Raw genomic sequence first — 14,771 nt, forward strand, 5'->3', positions numbered from 1 at the left:
CGGTGCATTGACCTTGCAATTGCATGTGAGTAGACAAAAACTAAATACATCCGACTAAAAGCGTCATGCAAGAATGCAATTGCATTCGCAGTAGATGTAACAAACCTCATATATTTTTGTTTCACGTATATTCTGTTTATTTTATTAATTTTTATTCGCTTCACGCTTATTTCACATATAAAAAGTGTAACAAAATATAATTAAAAAAAAAACATTGATTGTAATAAATATAGAATTCACTTATTTTCTATTCATTAAATTTTGAACGTGTACAAAAAATAATATCAAGTGTGTAATTAAAAAACAAACAACTAATTTTAAAATTATAAATTTTCAATAAAAGAAGCGGATTTGTTGGAATAAAAATTGCACGTGACTTTTTATCGATATCGTATTTATTTTTTCATTTTTTTCTTATTATATTTAAAAATATATATATATATAATATATGGATAATAGAGAGAAATATGACAGAGAGAGTAAAGAAATTTATTGAGGATATGATTGAAATGAGCAAAAAATCACGAAGTAAACTTAAAGATGTGAGTGTGTGTGTCTTGTTTTAATCATTAATGTAACTATAATAGGTTAGGTGTGTTTTTCCAGTACTGCCCGCATATATTAGCATGTTTATATTTCGTATGTGTGCCATACATTATGCAAATAAAATATTGACATAAAACAAGATCTATTAAGCGAAACATAATAAACACAAGTAATAAATGTATTACTTGTACATAAGTCGTTGCATATGAAATATTTTTTTACAAAGGCTTCAGTCCTGCAAAACACGCTTTTACACGAATTATGTATCATAATTAAGCAAAAAATATAAGAATCTAAATAGATGTGTAAAAAAGAATATAAATATGTATAAATCTACTCTTAACGGGTGAGAGTTAGTTTATAATATTCTCTCTCTCTCTCTCTCTTTCCCCCTCCCTCTCTCTCTCAGGATTTTAAAAATTCTTCATCTTGAAAAAGTTGTCGAAATTAAAAGATTATTCAATGATTCTTTCTTTTTCTTACGCGACATCATAGTTTCGTAAAAACAATAATCTGGAATAATTTATTCATGAATTTCATGAATCATTTATCGCGTCGTTAAATCGAACGATTGCATCTCGCTACTGAGTATATATATATATACTCAGTAGCGAGATGCAATCGTTCGATTTAACGACGCGATAGTGATTCATAAAATTCATGAATAAATTATTCCAGATTATTGTTTTTACGAAACTATGATATATATGCAGGATGTTAGAAAAGTCTGGAAACGGTCAAATATCTCGAAAACGAAACTTTTCTGAGAAAAATGTTTCCAACCAAAGTTGTAGAGCTCTAAGTGGCGCATTATATGTATAATAATATTAATATGACCTCAAATAGCACCGTCAAGGTTATATCACTTTGAAAAAATCACTTTGAATTTTTTAAACGGAACTCCTTATTTTTCATTACATATTCTTGTAGCTTATCTCGAGAGCTTTCCGTAACACCATAATAAAGTATTTTTTTATTAAGTACTTTTTAAGTTATTTAATATTTTGATCTGACAAAAAATTAAATATCTCGTAAAATATTTAGTTTTCGATAATCTTACCGTAATACTTTTATATACAGAATAATGAGACAAATCAATTAGTATAAAGATTGTAAAAATAATTGTTTTTAAGAAAATTATTTACAATGTATTTTTTTAAACAATTATTTATTTTTTTGGCACTAATTGATTTGTCTCATTATTCTGTACATAAAAGTATTATCTCAAAAGTATTATCTCATACATATATAAGAGACTTTAATTCGCTTACTAGTGCAAAGAATGAGGGGAATCGTCATGGAGATAACTATTCGTGCAACAGCGTAGCTATTAACTGCGAGATACGAGAGAGTTTAGTTCTTCCGTAGGTCGCGTATATCGCGCGAGAGCAAACGTCAAGCGTGAGCAGTCAGCACAGACGTCAGTGAGCAGTGAGCGTTGCAAACGTCAGGGCGTCAAGCGTCAAGCATCAGTCGCCAGCTGGTGGCCGGCCCAAGCGGTTGTTCGCGCGCGCGCGCTCTGTACACATAACCCGCGTATCCAATCGAGTGAGGCGCCTCTCGATCGCGCTTCTAAAATAAGCGCGTGGACCGAGCGCGAAGTCACCGTGAAGAGTAGCGGTGCGGGGACCGGAGCCGTAGATGCTTCCTCGTCGTTATCGTCGTCGTGATTTCATCGGTAGCGCGAGATGCGCGCTATTGAGATCGCTATTTGAGACTCGTCCATTGCTTCAACGGGGGCTCAACCGAGATAACGAAGAATGTCGTCGGTGTTCTCGAAGCTGATCGACGGCGCGTCCGCGCGCTACGGCGTGCGACAGAAGACGCTGACGCGCGGCGTCGCCGGCACCGCCGCCGCCCTCTATCTCCTCAAGCTTACCTATCCGCACATCCTCGCTTGTTTCAAATCGTCCATCCGGAAGAGAGGCAAGGACCAATGTCATTCCAAAGGGTCCAACGAGAACGGTACCGTTCTCCGAAGCGGCAACGATCCTCCCGATAAAAAGAAGACTATCGGAAGTGGCAATGGGGGAAAACAAAGGTCATCGGTGGGATTGGATCGCGATTTTCTTCGACAGCTGATCATGCTGCTGAGGATCATGGTACCGGGATGGCGAAGCCGAGAGATGGGTCTTTTGGCGTGCGCGACGCTGACGTTGCTGGCCAGGACCTTCCTGTCGGTCTACGTGGCCGAGCTGGAGGGTCAGATCGTAAAGAGGATAGTGTTGCGCGACGTGCGCGGCTTCGGCCTGATGCTCGGACGATGGTTCGCCATCGCTTTACCCGCTACTTTCGTCAATTCCGCCATCAGATACCTCGAATGCCGATTGGCGCTTAGCTTTAGGTACGCTCCTGCTATATGTACGTTTCTACTTCTTTGACGTATATGAAAGTGGGGGATGTCTATATCCGTCCTTTCAGAACGCAGTAGTGCGTTTTGCGAGGCATGCTTTTGTCACATTCCACCGTCCTTTTCACGCGATGAATGAATGTTTTTTTAGCTATATCGTTCACCGTGTCTTTTTTCTCATATTTTTCAAAATTTTATTCGATTTTATCGTCTTTTAAAATTATATCTTTTAATTCAATTATCGATGAAAGAGAATTATAATTAATTCAATTAATCTATGATATATATATATATATATATTTTTTTTTTTTAATTCAATTTTATATCAATTGAAACAAGTTTAAAGAGAGAAAAAAAGAGAAAAGGAAGAAATATAGATTGCGCCACTAAAACGGATGGATTTATCTATATTTTGTTTCCTGCGATTGTAGAATGTAATATAAAAGCTTATACATTTCAAGATGTTTATTGCCTAGAAAAATCTAGAAACCTAACCTGGAATTCTCAGGGATTTCGTGTTTACCTTAAAAAATCAGGGAATTTCCATAGGGAATTTTTTTCAAAAATTCTCTCTTTGATCATTTTATTATTATATTGCAAGTATCGGCAATCTGATTAGCCAATGATTGTGAATTATATGTTTCAAATATATTATAAATATATATCTTTCTCTCTTTGATTACACGTTCATTGTCATAGAAAAAAATACTGAATACGCAATACTAAGTACACATCTTTCATTGTAATTTTTGCAATTAACGATAGAAAATGAAAATATTATGCAAATGAAAAATGCTTATCTTACAAAAGTCATTCAGTTCTTTTCAGTTCATTTTTAAATTTAATATTTAAAATTTAAGTAGTTTATTTTTCCATTGTATGAGTCGAAGTATTAGAAAAGGCACACAAGAAAACTTATTTTAAAAAGTTCCATTCTAGAATTCTCTAATTTTACTTGGAACAAAATACCTGAAAATCAGGAAATTTTTTTACAAGCTTTGGATAGATATCCTGTATCAAAAAAAAAAAAAAAAAAAAAAAAAAAAAAAAAAAAAAAAAAAAAAAAGGTAAATCGAAATGAACGAATAAAGTGATGCAGAATGTTTGATCCCATTTGATCAACTGAAGAATGGTAAAGATTTATTTTATAAACAAATTTTTCGATTAGATAAGTATTCTAATCATAATATTTATTCTACTATATCTAAATCTGTGTCTACATTTGTCCCCTTTAAGAACAGTATCATTTATTTCTTCACGTTCTATGAATTAAAATTTTACACGTTATAAATGATGAATGACCGAGTCTTTTCTCAGGTCCCTTCAACCGCCTTCCTTTTTTATCTCTTTAAGATGAAAATGGAAATTGCTTATCTTAGCTCTACCTTATCTTACACGTTATCCTATTTACTTTATTTAAATATAAAATATGTTCAAAAAGTTGAGAAATTGTGAGCTTGGAAAAATAGAGAGAAGACAAAATATAAACAAGATACACACAAAAAGTACAACTAAAAATATAGAGAATGTGAAGAAAAAATTCTTTGATAAAATTAATCACTACTCGGAGAAGAGGGCCAAAAGAGCATCAGAGCATCTAGCTGAAACGCAATATATTTATACCATTTATGAATGCAAGATGCCAAACTTTAGTAAAAAACATTTGGAAAAAAACAAATTTTATTTTTTTTCTATTATTTTTTTAGATATAATATTATTTTTCTTTATATTTTTTTGTTAATATAATAAAAAAACTAAAGTTCTTATATCTTTAATTAATTCTTTTTTTATCTAATTAAGAATAGTAATTACATAATTATATAGCCAATTGAAATGCGAGCTACATTTAAAATAATAATGATTAATTCAAATCTATAAACTAAAAAGTTAAAAGAGAGAGTAATGAAAAATTAATTTGCAGTAATCAAAATATAAAAGATATTTAATATCTTTTGATATTACATATATGAAAAAAAAATTTTTGAGAAGAACGAAGTTTGTCTTTTTTCTATTTACATTTTTATACTAAACTTTTCGATCGATTTAATATTTTTCTTCAACGCCATACACGTGCACGCATACATATAAATAAATATTTATGCATTAATATCTGCGCTCAGGCTTTAATTGGTCCTCTTTTTCCCGATATAGCTGAAAACAACTGTTGATATTAATTTGCTCGGGGTTTGCAGATCTTTAAACCCGCCACTGATAACACAACGGTACAATAGCGTAAGGCGTATGTTCTCAATAAATACAGTTAGAAGAATGTTATATGTATAGGTGTAGTATATCTAATAATACAAAGAATTGACCCTATTACATTAATATATAAATAAATATATAAATAATAAAATATAATTAAAATATTTAAATAATTTATGTAGTTTATAAAATTCAAAATTTTATTTATATTTTTATTATACATAGATAAGAGTTGAATATATTTACATCTACTTCATGTCTTATTTTACGTTACTTATCTTACTTTGCTTCTTCTTAAGCAGCACGAATAATTTCATTCATCTGTCCGATTTTCACGAATGATCAATTTAATATTTTAAATCCCTTATTGGGAGATTATATCATAAATTTTTTAACTGATAAAAGCAGATACATGGAACATACCCGTGGTATTAACTTGAATACAAAGTGTTTTATTATAGTAGCTTATAACGGGTAAGTCTTCGGAAAACTCACCTATATGAAATAATGGATAAGAATACCCAATTCTTATGTATTTTTGTTTCCTGAACACGAATATGAAACTTAAAAATGGCGGTCAGACTCGCAAATCGAAGAGAAAATTCAAGCCATGTCCGCGGGATGCATTTTTATTGATAATAATTCATTTCTGGGATATAGGTTTGGGTTAGGTTATATCTTCCGGAAGTGGAACCCCTCCGTAGGGGCGGCGGAACCCACTGTGTCCACGCATATACTTTACAACGCGAAGCGAAGTCCATCCCACAATTATTGTATGGATGCATGCCCACTTCCGGAAGAAATAACCTAACCCAAATCTGTATCCCAGGAGTGAATTATTACTAACAAAAATGCATCCCTTGGACATGGTTTGAATTTTCGCGTTTTGCTCGGATTTTTGCGTTTCTCTTCTACTTGCGAGTCCGACCGCCATTTTTAAGTTTCATATTCATGCTCAGGAGGCAAAAATACATAAGAATTGGGTATTCTTACCCATTATTTCATATAGGTGGATTTCCCGAAGGTTTATCTTATAATGTTGCATAATAACACATGCAATGTATTACATATATTAATAAACAGGGTGTCTCCAATTTAAATGGCAAAACTTTAGGAGTGTGTTGGGGACCGAAAAGCTAAGACAGAAAGTCCTTTAGAGCTCTTTGCTCGTTTTTGCTCCATTTTGGAGAAAATCACAAAAAAAGAAATAAAACAAGTTTTCGTTTTTTTACTTATTTATTTACATTTTATTTATGTTATCATCTATTTAATGCAGATATTGTTCAAAATGTTGCCCTCTTGCAGCAATGCAAGCATTACATCTAGCACTGACCTCATTAATTGCAGCTAGACATTGTTTTAGTGATATTTGGTGCACTGCATCTATTGTTCGGTCTCTTAATTGCTCTCTTGAATTGATTGGCACCGTAAAGGATAACATCAAATGTTTACATATGTAAGAAATCTTGAAGCAGAAAGTTTATTCGGCGCCAATCAACTCAAGAGAGCAACTGACAATGAGAGATTGAATTTTTGCGATTTTCTCTAAAAAGGAGCAAAAACGAGCAAACCTCTAAAGGGCTTCTTGTCTTAGTTTTTCCCTACACTCTCTTAAAGTTTTGCCATTTAAATTGGGGAGACCCTGTATAATATAATTTATATATATTATATTACTTCAGTGCGATTATTATAACAAACAGTATTTACTGGGTTTCTCTTTCTTGCGTCAAAAACGCACGAATTATGCCAAGATGTTGTGTGCTCTCAGATATATCTAATCTAACAATTAACAATAATGTCGAACTCTTTTGTAGTTATAATATTATATTACACTAGTTTTGTATTTATTATATCATGAGAAGCTTAAAATTATATTTTTCTCCATGTTTCAACTGTAATTGAAAAGGGAGGAGTCTTATCTGGTTTAGAAGAAAGAAGTAAATATGATTATAAAAATTTCGCCACAGTATCATCTTTTTTGTCATATTGAAAATCATCTGAAGTTTATTTAAATATATGATATTAATGCCGTTTTATGTAGTTGATGAAGAAAACTAATAATTTAACAATTTGTGATATACATTGGTTTTGTTTATATATAATTACTTTATATATACAGGGTGTTTTAGATCAAATCAATGAAACTTCAGGGTCATGTAGGAAATTAGATTTGGAACAAAAAAGCACGGATAAACATAGATCTGGAAACGCTTTGTCAAAAAGTTGTAACTATTGTAATAAACTCTCTGTAAGTAATTAGTTATGATCAAAATTTAATAAGAACATTTTTATGTTTGGATTTGCAATATTTGCATTACGAATGTAGTGCTTACACAAACATCATAGAAAGGTGGTTTTTTTCAATTTTCTGCTTTTTTCATTGTTTTGAGCTTATCTTGTTTTGAATGCCTTATCAGAATTAAATGAAATTGGTATAATTTAATTTGTTATTTAATTATCCGTCAAATTTATTTCGTTACTTTTTTTAATGAATGAAGGATTTTGAAGTTATTTTTAAAAATTATCAAAAGTGATTTTTCGAGGTTTATTAGCTATAACTTTTTAATGAAGCGTTTCCAGACCTATGTTTATGTCAGGAAATTTCGTCCGAACTTTTTTGTTCCAAATTCAATTTCCTATAAGACCCTAAAGTTTCATTGACCTGATCTGGAATGCCCTGTATGGGTAGCCCTGTAATATGTTTAATTAGTTTTTAACTTAGAAGCTTAGCCTCTACAAGTTGGATGATAAAAAAAGAAAAAATTAAATACTCCTTATGGGATAAAATATAATTCTTGGATTTGTGTTTGCGCAGGGAACGTCTGGTAAAGCATGCTTACAAGATGTATCTGAGTCAGCAGACTTACTATAGGGTATCAGCTTTAGACACTAGACTTGGCGGTGCCGAGCAAAGACTGACGGATGACTTGTCCGAACTAGCCAGTTCCGTAGCTCACCTGTACTCTAGTTTAACTAAGCCGCTGTTAGACTGTGCTTTAGTCGGCATCGCCCTTATCTCGTTCTCGCATAAAATGGGTGCGAAGACAATACCAGGTGAGATTGTTATGTTGTATTGTTAAATATGAATCTCTTTATTCCGAAATCGCCAAGACAAAGTTTCCACGAGACTATTCTGAAATCACACCTATGCTCTAATATCGCATACACAGAATGAAAATATCCTTATGCGCTCTTTATCTTTTACTCTTTTTCTATTTCTATGTATAGTCATGCAAATATTGTATATAGTAAAAGAGCAGCGCGAAAGAGAAATTTCAATTTACTGAGTTGACTTAGAATAACGAGATAGAATAAAGAGATACCTACCGTATTGCTATTATTATTATATTGTCGGTATTATTGTTATTGTATTTTATTTTCTATAGGACCACTATTAGCGGTAGCAGTTATTGGTTTAACTGGACAAGTTTTGCGTTTTACTTCACCAAAGTTTGGCCAGCTAGTTGCCGAAGAAGCAACGCGACGTGGCAAGTTAAGAGAAGCTCACGCTCGAATCAGTGCCCATGCAGAAGAAATTGCATTTTATGGGGGACACGACACAGAGCATCGTTACCTGAACTCCGCTTATAAATCTTTGGTGACACACTTGCAGCGTGTTATCACCGTCAAACTGTGGTACGTGATGTTAGAGCAGTTCCTCATGAAATACGTATGGTCCGGCACCGGACTCTTCGTTATTGCTATGCCGTTACTCTACAATACGGCCACATCATCGGGAAGCGGGATTATTAACGCAGACGGCGATGGTGCGTATACGATAACGCAATGTCTGAGTAGAACATCTCGTATAAAGAAAACAAAAAACAATGTCATATCACTTATAAATTAGATTGATAAATTTTTCTCGTTATATATACGTACATTTTTTTATAGAATAGAGTCTCGTTAATTTTTATAAAAACGAAAGATGTTGTTGGAAAACAGAAATTGACAAGCATCTTTTCATAGTGCGAGCTGCTCAATTGCCGTGCACTTGCGCAAAGGCAATTACGCATATGAAACTCGTCTGCGTGTACTGTCACGTGATCTCTATTATAATGATATAGAGGGAAATGCGACATTAGTGTTTGTGAAAGTATCTGTATAAAGAATACTACAAATTTAAGGAGCCTCTATTGTTACTATATCTATACACTGTGCAGAAACAATAAAAGATTTTGTTTATATATTTTTCATTATAAATAAAAATAATGATAATGCTTATTATTTATTAATCAGGTGGCGTGAGTGAACGAACGAGGTATTTGACCACTTCAAAAAATCTCTTGAGTTCCGGAGCAGATGCTGTCGAACGACTGATGTCATCTTATAAAGTATGCACCTTAGTACTTATTGATTTCTTTAAACCTGTTTGTTGTGCATTATAAAAAATAAAACAATAAATATCAAGGTTAAATATATTTTAAAAATACATCCAAGAGAATATATTTCTCTAATTCTTATTGAAACAGGAATTAGTCGCATTAGCAGGATACGCGGCACGCGTCAGCGAAATGTTGGACGTGTTTAAAGACGCTGCGCTCTGCAAATATAAAAGAAATATTGTCACCAGTAGCCCATCGCGATCCCTTTTAAATGGCAACGCTCAACAACCTGCAGATAAAATAATCGAATTCGTTAATGGTACTCCAGTAATTAAAGGTAAATTAAATAATTCAAATAGATATAATTTTATTCCCTTAAAATTTATACAAATATTTCAATATATTCACAATTTAAATTAATTAATATCTATTTTTACAAAGTCTCAGGCACGATCCTGATTAACCTTCAAAAGATTCTAATATCATTATTCTTTGTTTATTAGAAAATAATTAAACGCGTAAAAGTTTGAATATTTAATGAATAAAAAAATAAAAATTAATAACGGTGATCTCTATGAGACCTGTTTTCACATGAGTTTGCATTTAATTACTTTTAATCTTAATAATTTAATATTACAATTTTATTATTATAATGTATAAGTTAATTTTCAATTTTTAATTAAAATATGATTACATAATTTTCTCATATATTATTTATATGATGTTATTATATGTTTATTAGGAATTGTTCGCGAAAGTACGGATGGCAGTATAAGCCTGATCAACGTGCCGATAGTCACGCCTAATTGTGAAGTCATTGTACCCAGCTTAACAGTCCATGTAGGTAGTCAATTATTTCATATATACATATATGTTACATAATCACGGAAACTTATTGTGTTCCAATATTTATCTCAAGAAAGATATGCATATAATTTATTATAGGTATACATTTGCTCTCTCTTTCTTCTTTTTATATATCTTCTATATATTATAAAATTTTAAATATGTGATAGTAATATCTGTATTTATTTCTATTTTTTCGTTATTTATTTTTTATTCTATGTTGTATTTTATTTATTAATTTATTTATTATTACGGTTTACAGATAAAGCCAGGTGACCACATTCTCATCACTGGACCCAATGGCTGTGGCAAAAGTTCTCTCTTCCGCATTATCTCCGGTCTCTGGCCCGTCTATGATGGAACTCTTATCAGACCAAATGAAAGGAATTCATCCGAACACAGCAGGCCTGCTCTATTTTATATTCCACAAAAACCCTACATGACTGTTGGTTGCCTTCGAGATCAGATTATTTACCCGGCACATTCTAGGTTCTCATACTTATTTTTCATAATTAAATTAAGATTAAAACTGTAGATAAAACAGAAAGTCTTAAATTATTATATTGAAGCACAGACAGCAGTATAAGTTTAATCAACATATGATGATATAATTTTTTTTTTTTACGAAGTTATGTTTAATAATGCATGTAATTAATTGCAGACATTGAACAGTTCAACAGAATCATTATATTCCACAGAGTCATTAACATTAAATTAAATTCGATATTATATTTATATTAAAATAGATAACATTATATATAATTAATCAAATTATAACTAAATATTATAATGCATTTTATAATATTCTATTTTATAATTCTTATATATAACTTATAAATAAATATAACGTAAATAAAAAATATACATATAATATGTATATATATTTTTTTTTCTTTATTTTCATTTGTTTTACTTTTATATATTTTTGTACACTTTTCACATATTTTTATAAGTACGCTTTAATTTTTGATCGGAATACGAATTGGAGAGTTGTGCTTTTGTTGCAGATCAAAGAATTGCTCAGATGAAGAGCTACTGGGGCTGCTAGATGACGTGGATCTACGAAGTATCGTTGAGAGAGAACCGGAGGGTTTCGATGCTCTTGGCGATTGGGACTCCACTCTATCGGGTGGCGAAAAACAGCGGCTTGCGATGACACGACTCTTATATCACGCTCCGCAATATGCTTTGTTAGACGAGTGCACGAGCGCCGTCAGTCTCGAAGCCGAAGGAATTATGTACGAAACTGCGAAGAAGAAGGGAATTACCTTGTTGACCATTACTCATCGAGTGGCGTCGCTTGCTAAGTATCACAAATTGTTGCTGAGATTTGATGGAGAAGGCGGATGGACCTTTGGACCATTGGATATAAATGCTGCATTATCGATATCGCCAAATCAGGAAGCGAATAAAAAAGAACGGGAAGATGCGAAGACCAGCCACTATCACATGCTACATGTATGTTAAATATCTTGCATACTTTATATACATAAAAAATAATTTATTCTTTCTTAAAGAATCTTAAATTTACATTTTTTTCAGACACTATGTAGTCACAATATATACATATATATTACAATATCTCTCTTTTTTTCAATTTCAAATTCTTCTCAAATCAAAATCATTTTACTACAGAAAATTTATAAAAATTTCATATAGAAACAATGATATGTTACATGTAAGTAGTTTCTATGCATATTTTTTTATAATTTTTAACATTTTGTTATTTTTTTCAGGAGTTGCGTGATATACACCCTGAAAATACCTACGTGGGAATTAGTTGAAAACTACTACAATCTATAGAATTTTGTATTATAAACAAAATGAAAGATATGTGTATGAATATAGAATATGAAACGAGATATCATACACATTCGCGAAATGTATGTATCTAATTCTATATCTCATATCTATTACATATATTAAACTTCATATATAGAGTATTGATATGGATATGAAAAAAATGGTAGATAAATTATTATGGTATGATATACATATATGAATGTATATATATCTTTAAGGTTGCACGTTGCGAAAATTATTTTTCCTACTTTTAGAATAATATCGCGCGGACGCAACATTACATATTTTTAAATAACTTAGAAAATGTATATGATAAAATCATAAAAGGGAAATTTATGTTACATATATCAATATACGACTGCTTTTATAGATTGTTCTCTAATTTACAATCTATACTACAGGTGATATGGTTATAATTAAATATAAAATTTATACAGATAGAATATATATTTTGTGATACGCAAAACAAATATTTCTCGAAATAAAAGGACGTTATTAAATTTATTACAATATATTTTTTATTAGGAAACTTACAATTGATCTTATTGCCGACTTTAATAGAGTTTCAAAAAACAATATTATTTATTAAGAAAAAATTTATTAATGTGTTATAAATAATAAAATATTGTAAACTTCTTTTCTTGTTCCACACATTTCCTATGTCCTTTTATTTTTCTAGTTCCCTGTGTACTGATTTTAAAATAAGTAGTTTTAATAAATAGGTCGATATATATTTTCATTAGAATATAAATTGGACACGCGCGTTGTTATATATCTGTAATCAAATCTTTCTATTTTTATTTTTACAATATAAGGAAATTCCATATCCACTCTAAAACATTGAAAAATTATTCATTATATCCCAGACAACGCATGTCCCTAAAAGACGACATAAAGATGTCTTATATCGTCGTTTAGACATCTTTAAGATATCTTTTGGCTTTTTTATGTCTGGAATATTTAATGAATAAAAATAAAAACCATATTTTAATCAAAAGTATCGTAGGATATTGATTTATTTTGCAATAGACTTACGAAATATTCTTGCAATATATATGTTTTTATGAACAAATATTATCTTAAATTTCATTTTATGATATCGTCCCATACAATAGAACGTTGCAGCAATATTGTAACATTGCCGCAATATTGCTGCAATGTTCTGTACTGTATGAGATAATATAAATGAGATAATGTGAGACAGAGAATTACGTACAATATAATTATAAAACAATTAAGAATAAAATGTAAGCATTGTATAAAATTTCTATTAAATATACGACTGACTAAACATTAATCTTGTCTTTTCGGCAATATTCACATGATAAAAATTCAAAGAAATAAAGAAAAGAAGGATAGCTGCGGGAAAGCTCTATCTTTATTTCGGATGAAGCTTTTTGAAGGAGAGCTTTTGTAGTTGCAGCTGCACAATCACAATTTTGACAAAGGATCGCGTATTAATTTACGCACTCATTCGGACAAAAAATTCAATTACATGTGTTTCTTTGTTTTGAAGATGGCCACAGGGTGAGAAGACGACGGCGAGGGTGATGACGAGGGGTGGTAGCAAAGCGGTAGGGGTGGGAAGACCCGCAATTCCCGATGAGCTTACCTACGGGAAACCTCGCAAACGCCAAACGTCGATATGCGCCGGTTCTCGCGAGCCGGTAGCAGCCATCTTGGGGGGGTTTGTTGTATATTCCTCTCCTCTCTTGCGAACTATAATGCTCCAAAGCAATTTTCGACAATCGATATCACACAGAATCATACTATGATGACGATGGTGATAGATTATTCAATGGATAAATGAAGTTAAAGCAGAAACTAATAATGAAGCTATCTCTATTAAACTTATATTTCGAATTGTCTTCACTTAATATTTAAAAAAAAATTATGTGGAGTATATTACCATATATATATCTAAGATATTCTTAAAGTTTTCCATAGCTTTATAATCTCCTTCAATTTCATCAGCTTTATATTAATTTATATTATAGCGACACTTTTTAATCAAAATATGTGCATAATCTATAGCAACAGATTGTGCTTCGGCCACTCGCAATTGAGTGATTGAACCGCATCGGGAGATGACAGTAAAGGCGGCGTCGTTCATGATTAAAGATCCAATCTGACAAGATAGCAGGCTATCTTGTCGGCAAAACGATTGCGGATTATCCCCGCGCGGTTACGATAAACGTTTTGATCACGGTTAGGTTAATTAATTCTACAAATACACTACATAACGGAAACACTCACTCTCTTTCTATCGTGAGATATCGAGTTCGATATTGTCCGACAAAGAGAAATAATATATTTCTGTACATGTTTCACGTTTATTATTATTATTTATTATTATAAAGAAAATAATTGTTTTCAAGAAAAAGTATGTAATTATTTACAAGGTATTTTTTCAAAATAATTATTTATGTTCTTTATACCAATTGATTTGTCTCATTATTCTGTACATAAAAATACTACGATAAGATTATCGAAAACTAAATATTTTATTTTTTATATCAAAATATGTCATATTAAGATGTACGATAATTCGAAAAATACTTAATGAAAAAATACTTTATTATAGTGTTTTCAAAAGGTCTCGACAAGGGTTATAAGAATATGCAATAAAAAATGGAGGTTTCAATTTTAAAAATTCAATGTGACCTTGATATGACCTTAACAATGCCACCCAAGGT

The 14,771-nt window shown here is 31.5% G+C and overlaps 1 protein-coding gene across 1 annotated transcript; it reads left to right on the forward strand.

Annotated features, from left to right (window-relative positions):
• The first annotated feature begins 1,964 nt into the window (after positions 1 to 1,964).
• Positions 1,965 to 12,750, forward strand: Abcd (ATP binding cassette subfamily D). The gene is made up of 9 exons (XM_070314931.1): positions 1,965 to 2,890; positions 7,917 to 8,155; positions 8,488 to 8,868; positions 9,341 to 9,435; positions 9,574 to 9,763; positions 10,169 to 10,266; positions 10,535 to 10,761; positions 11,280 to 11,730; positions 12,009 to 12,750. Exons 1-9 carry the CDS (start codon positions 2,307 to 2,309, stop codon positions 12,054 to 12,056), a joined length of 2,313 nt encoding a protein of 770 aa, XP_070171032.1. The 5' UTR covers positions 1,965 to 2,306; the 3' UTR covers positions 12,057 to 12,750.
• The last annotated feature ends 2,021 nt before the right edge of the window (positions 12,751 to 14,771 follow it).

The sequence above is a fragment of the Polyergus mexicanus genome, unplaced genomic scaffold (assembly GCF_030449975.1).
Source record: "Polyergus mexicanus isolate NDT 795.1 unplaced genomic scaffold, iyPolMexi1.0 SCAF_80, whole genome shotgun sequence".
Classification (NCBI taxonomy): Eukaryota; Metazoa; Arthropoda; class Insecta; order Hymenoptera; family Formicidae; genus Polyergus; species Polyergus mexicanus.

Coding starts and splice junctions, on each gene's coding strand:
- Abcd (XM_070314931.1), top strand. CDS start 2,307: ATGTCGTCGGTGTTCTCGAAGCTGATCGACGGCGCGTCCGCGCGCTAC. Junction 10,267..10,534: donor TACCCAGCTTAACAGTCCAT/GTAGGTAGTCAA, acceptor TACGGTTTACAG/ATAAAGCCAGGTGACCACAT. Junction 10,762..11,279: donor ATTTACCCGGCACATTCTAG/GTTCTCATACTT, acceptor CTTTTGTTGCAG/ATCAAAGAATTGCTCAGATG.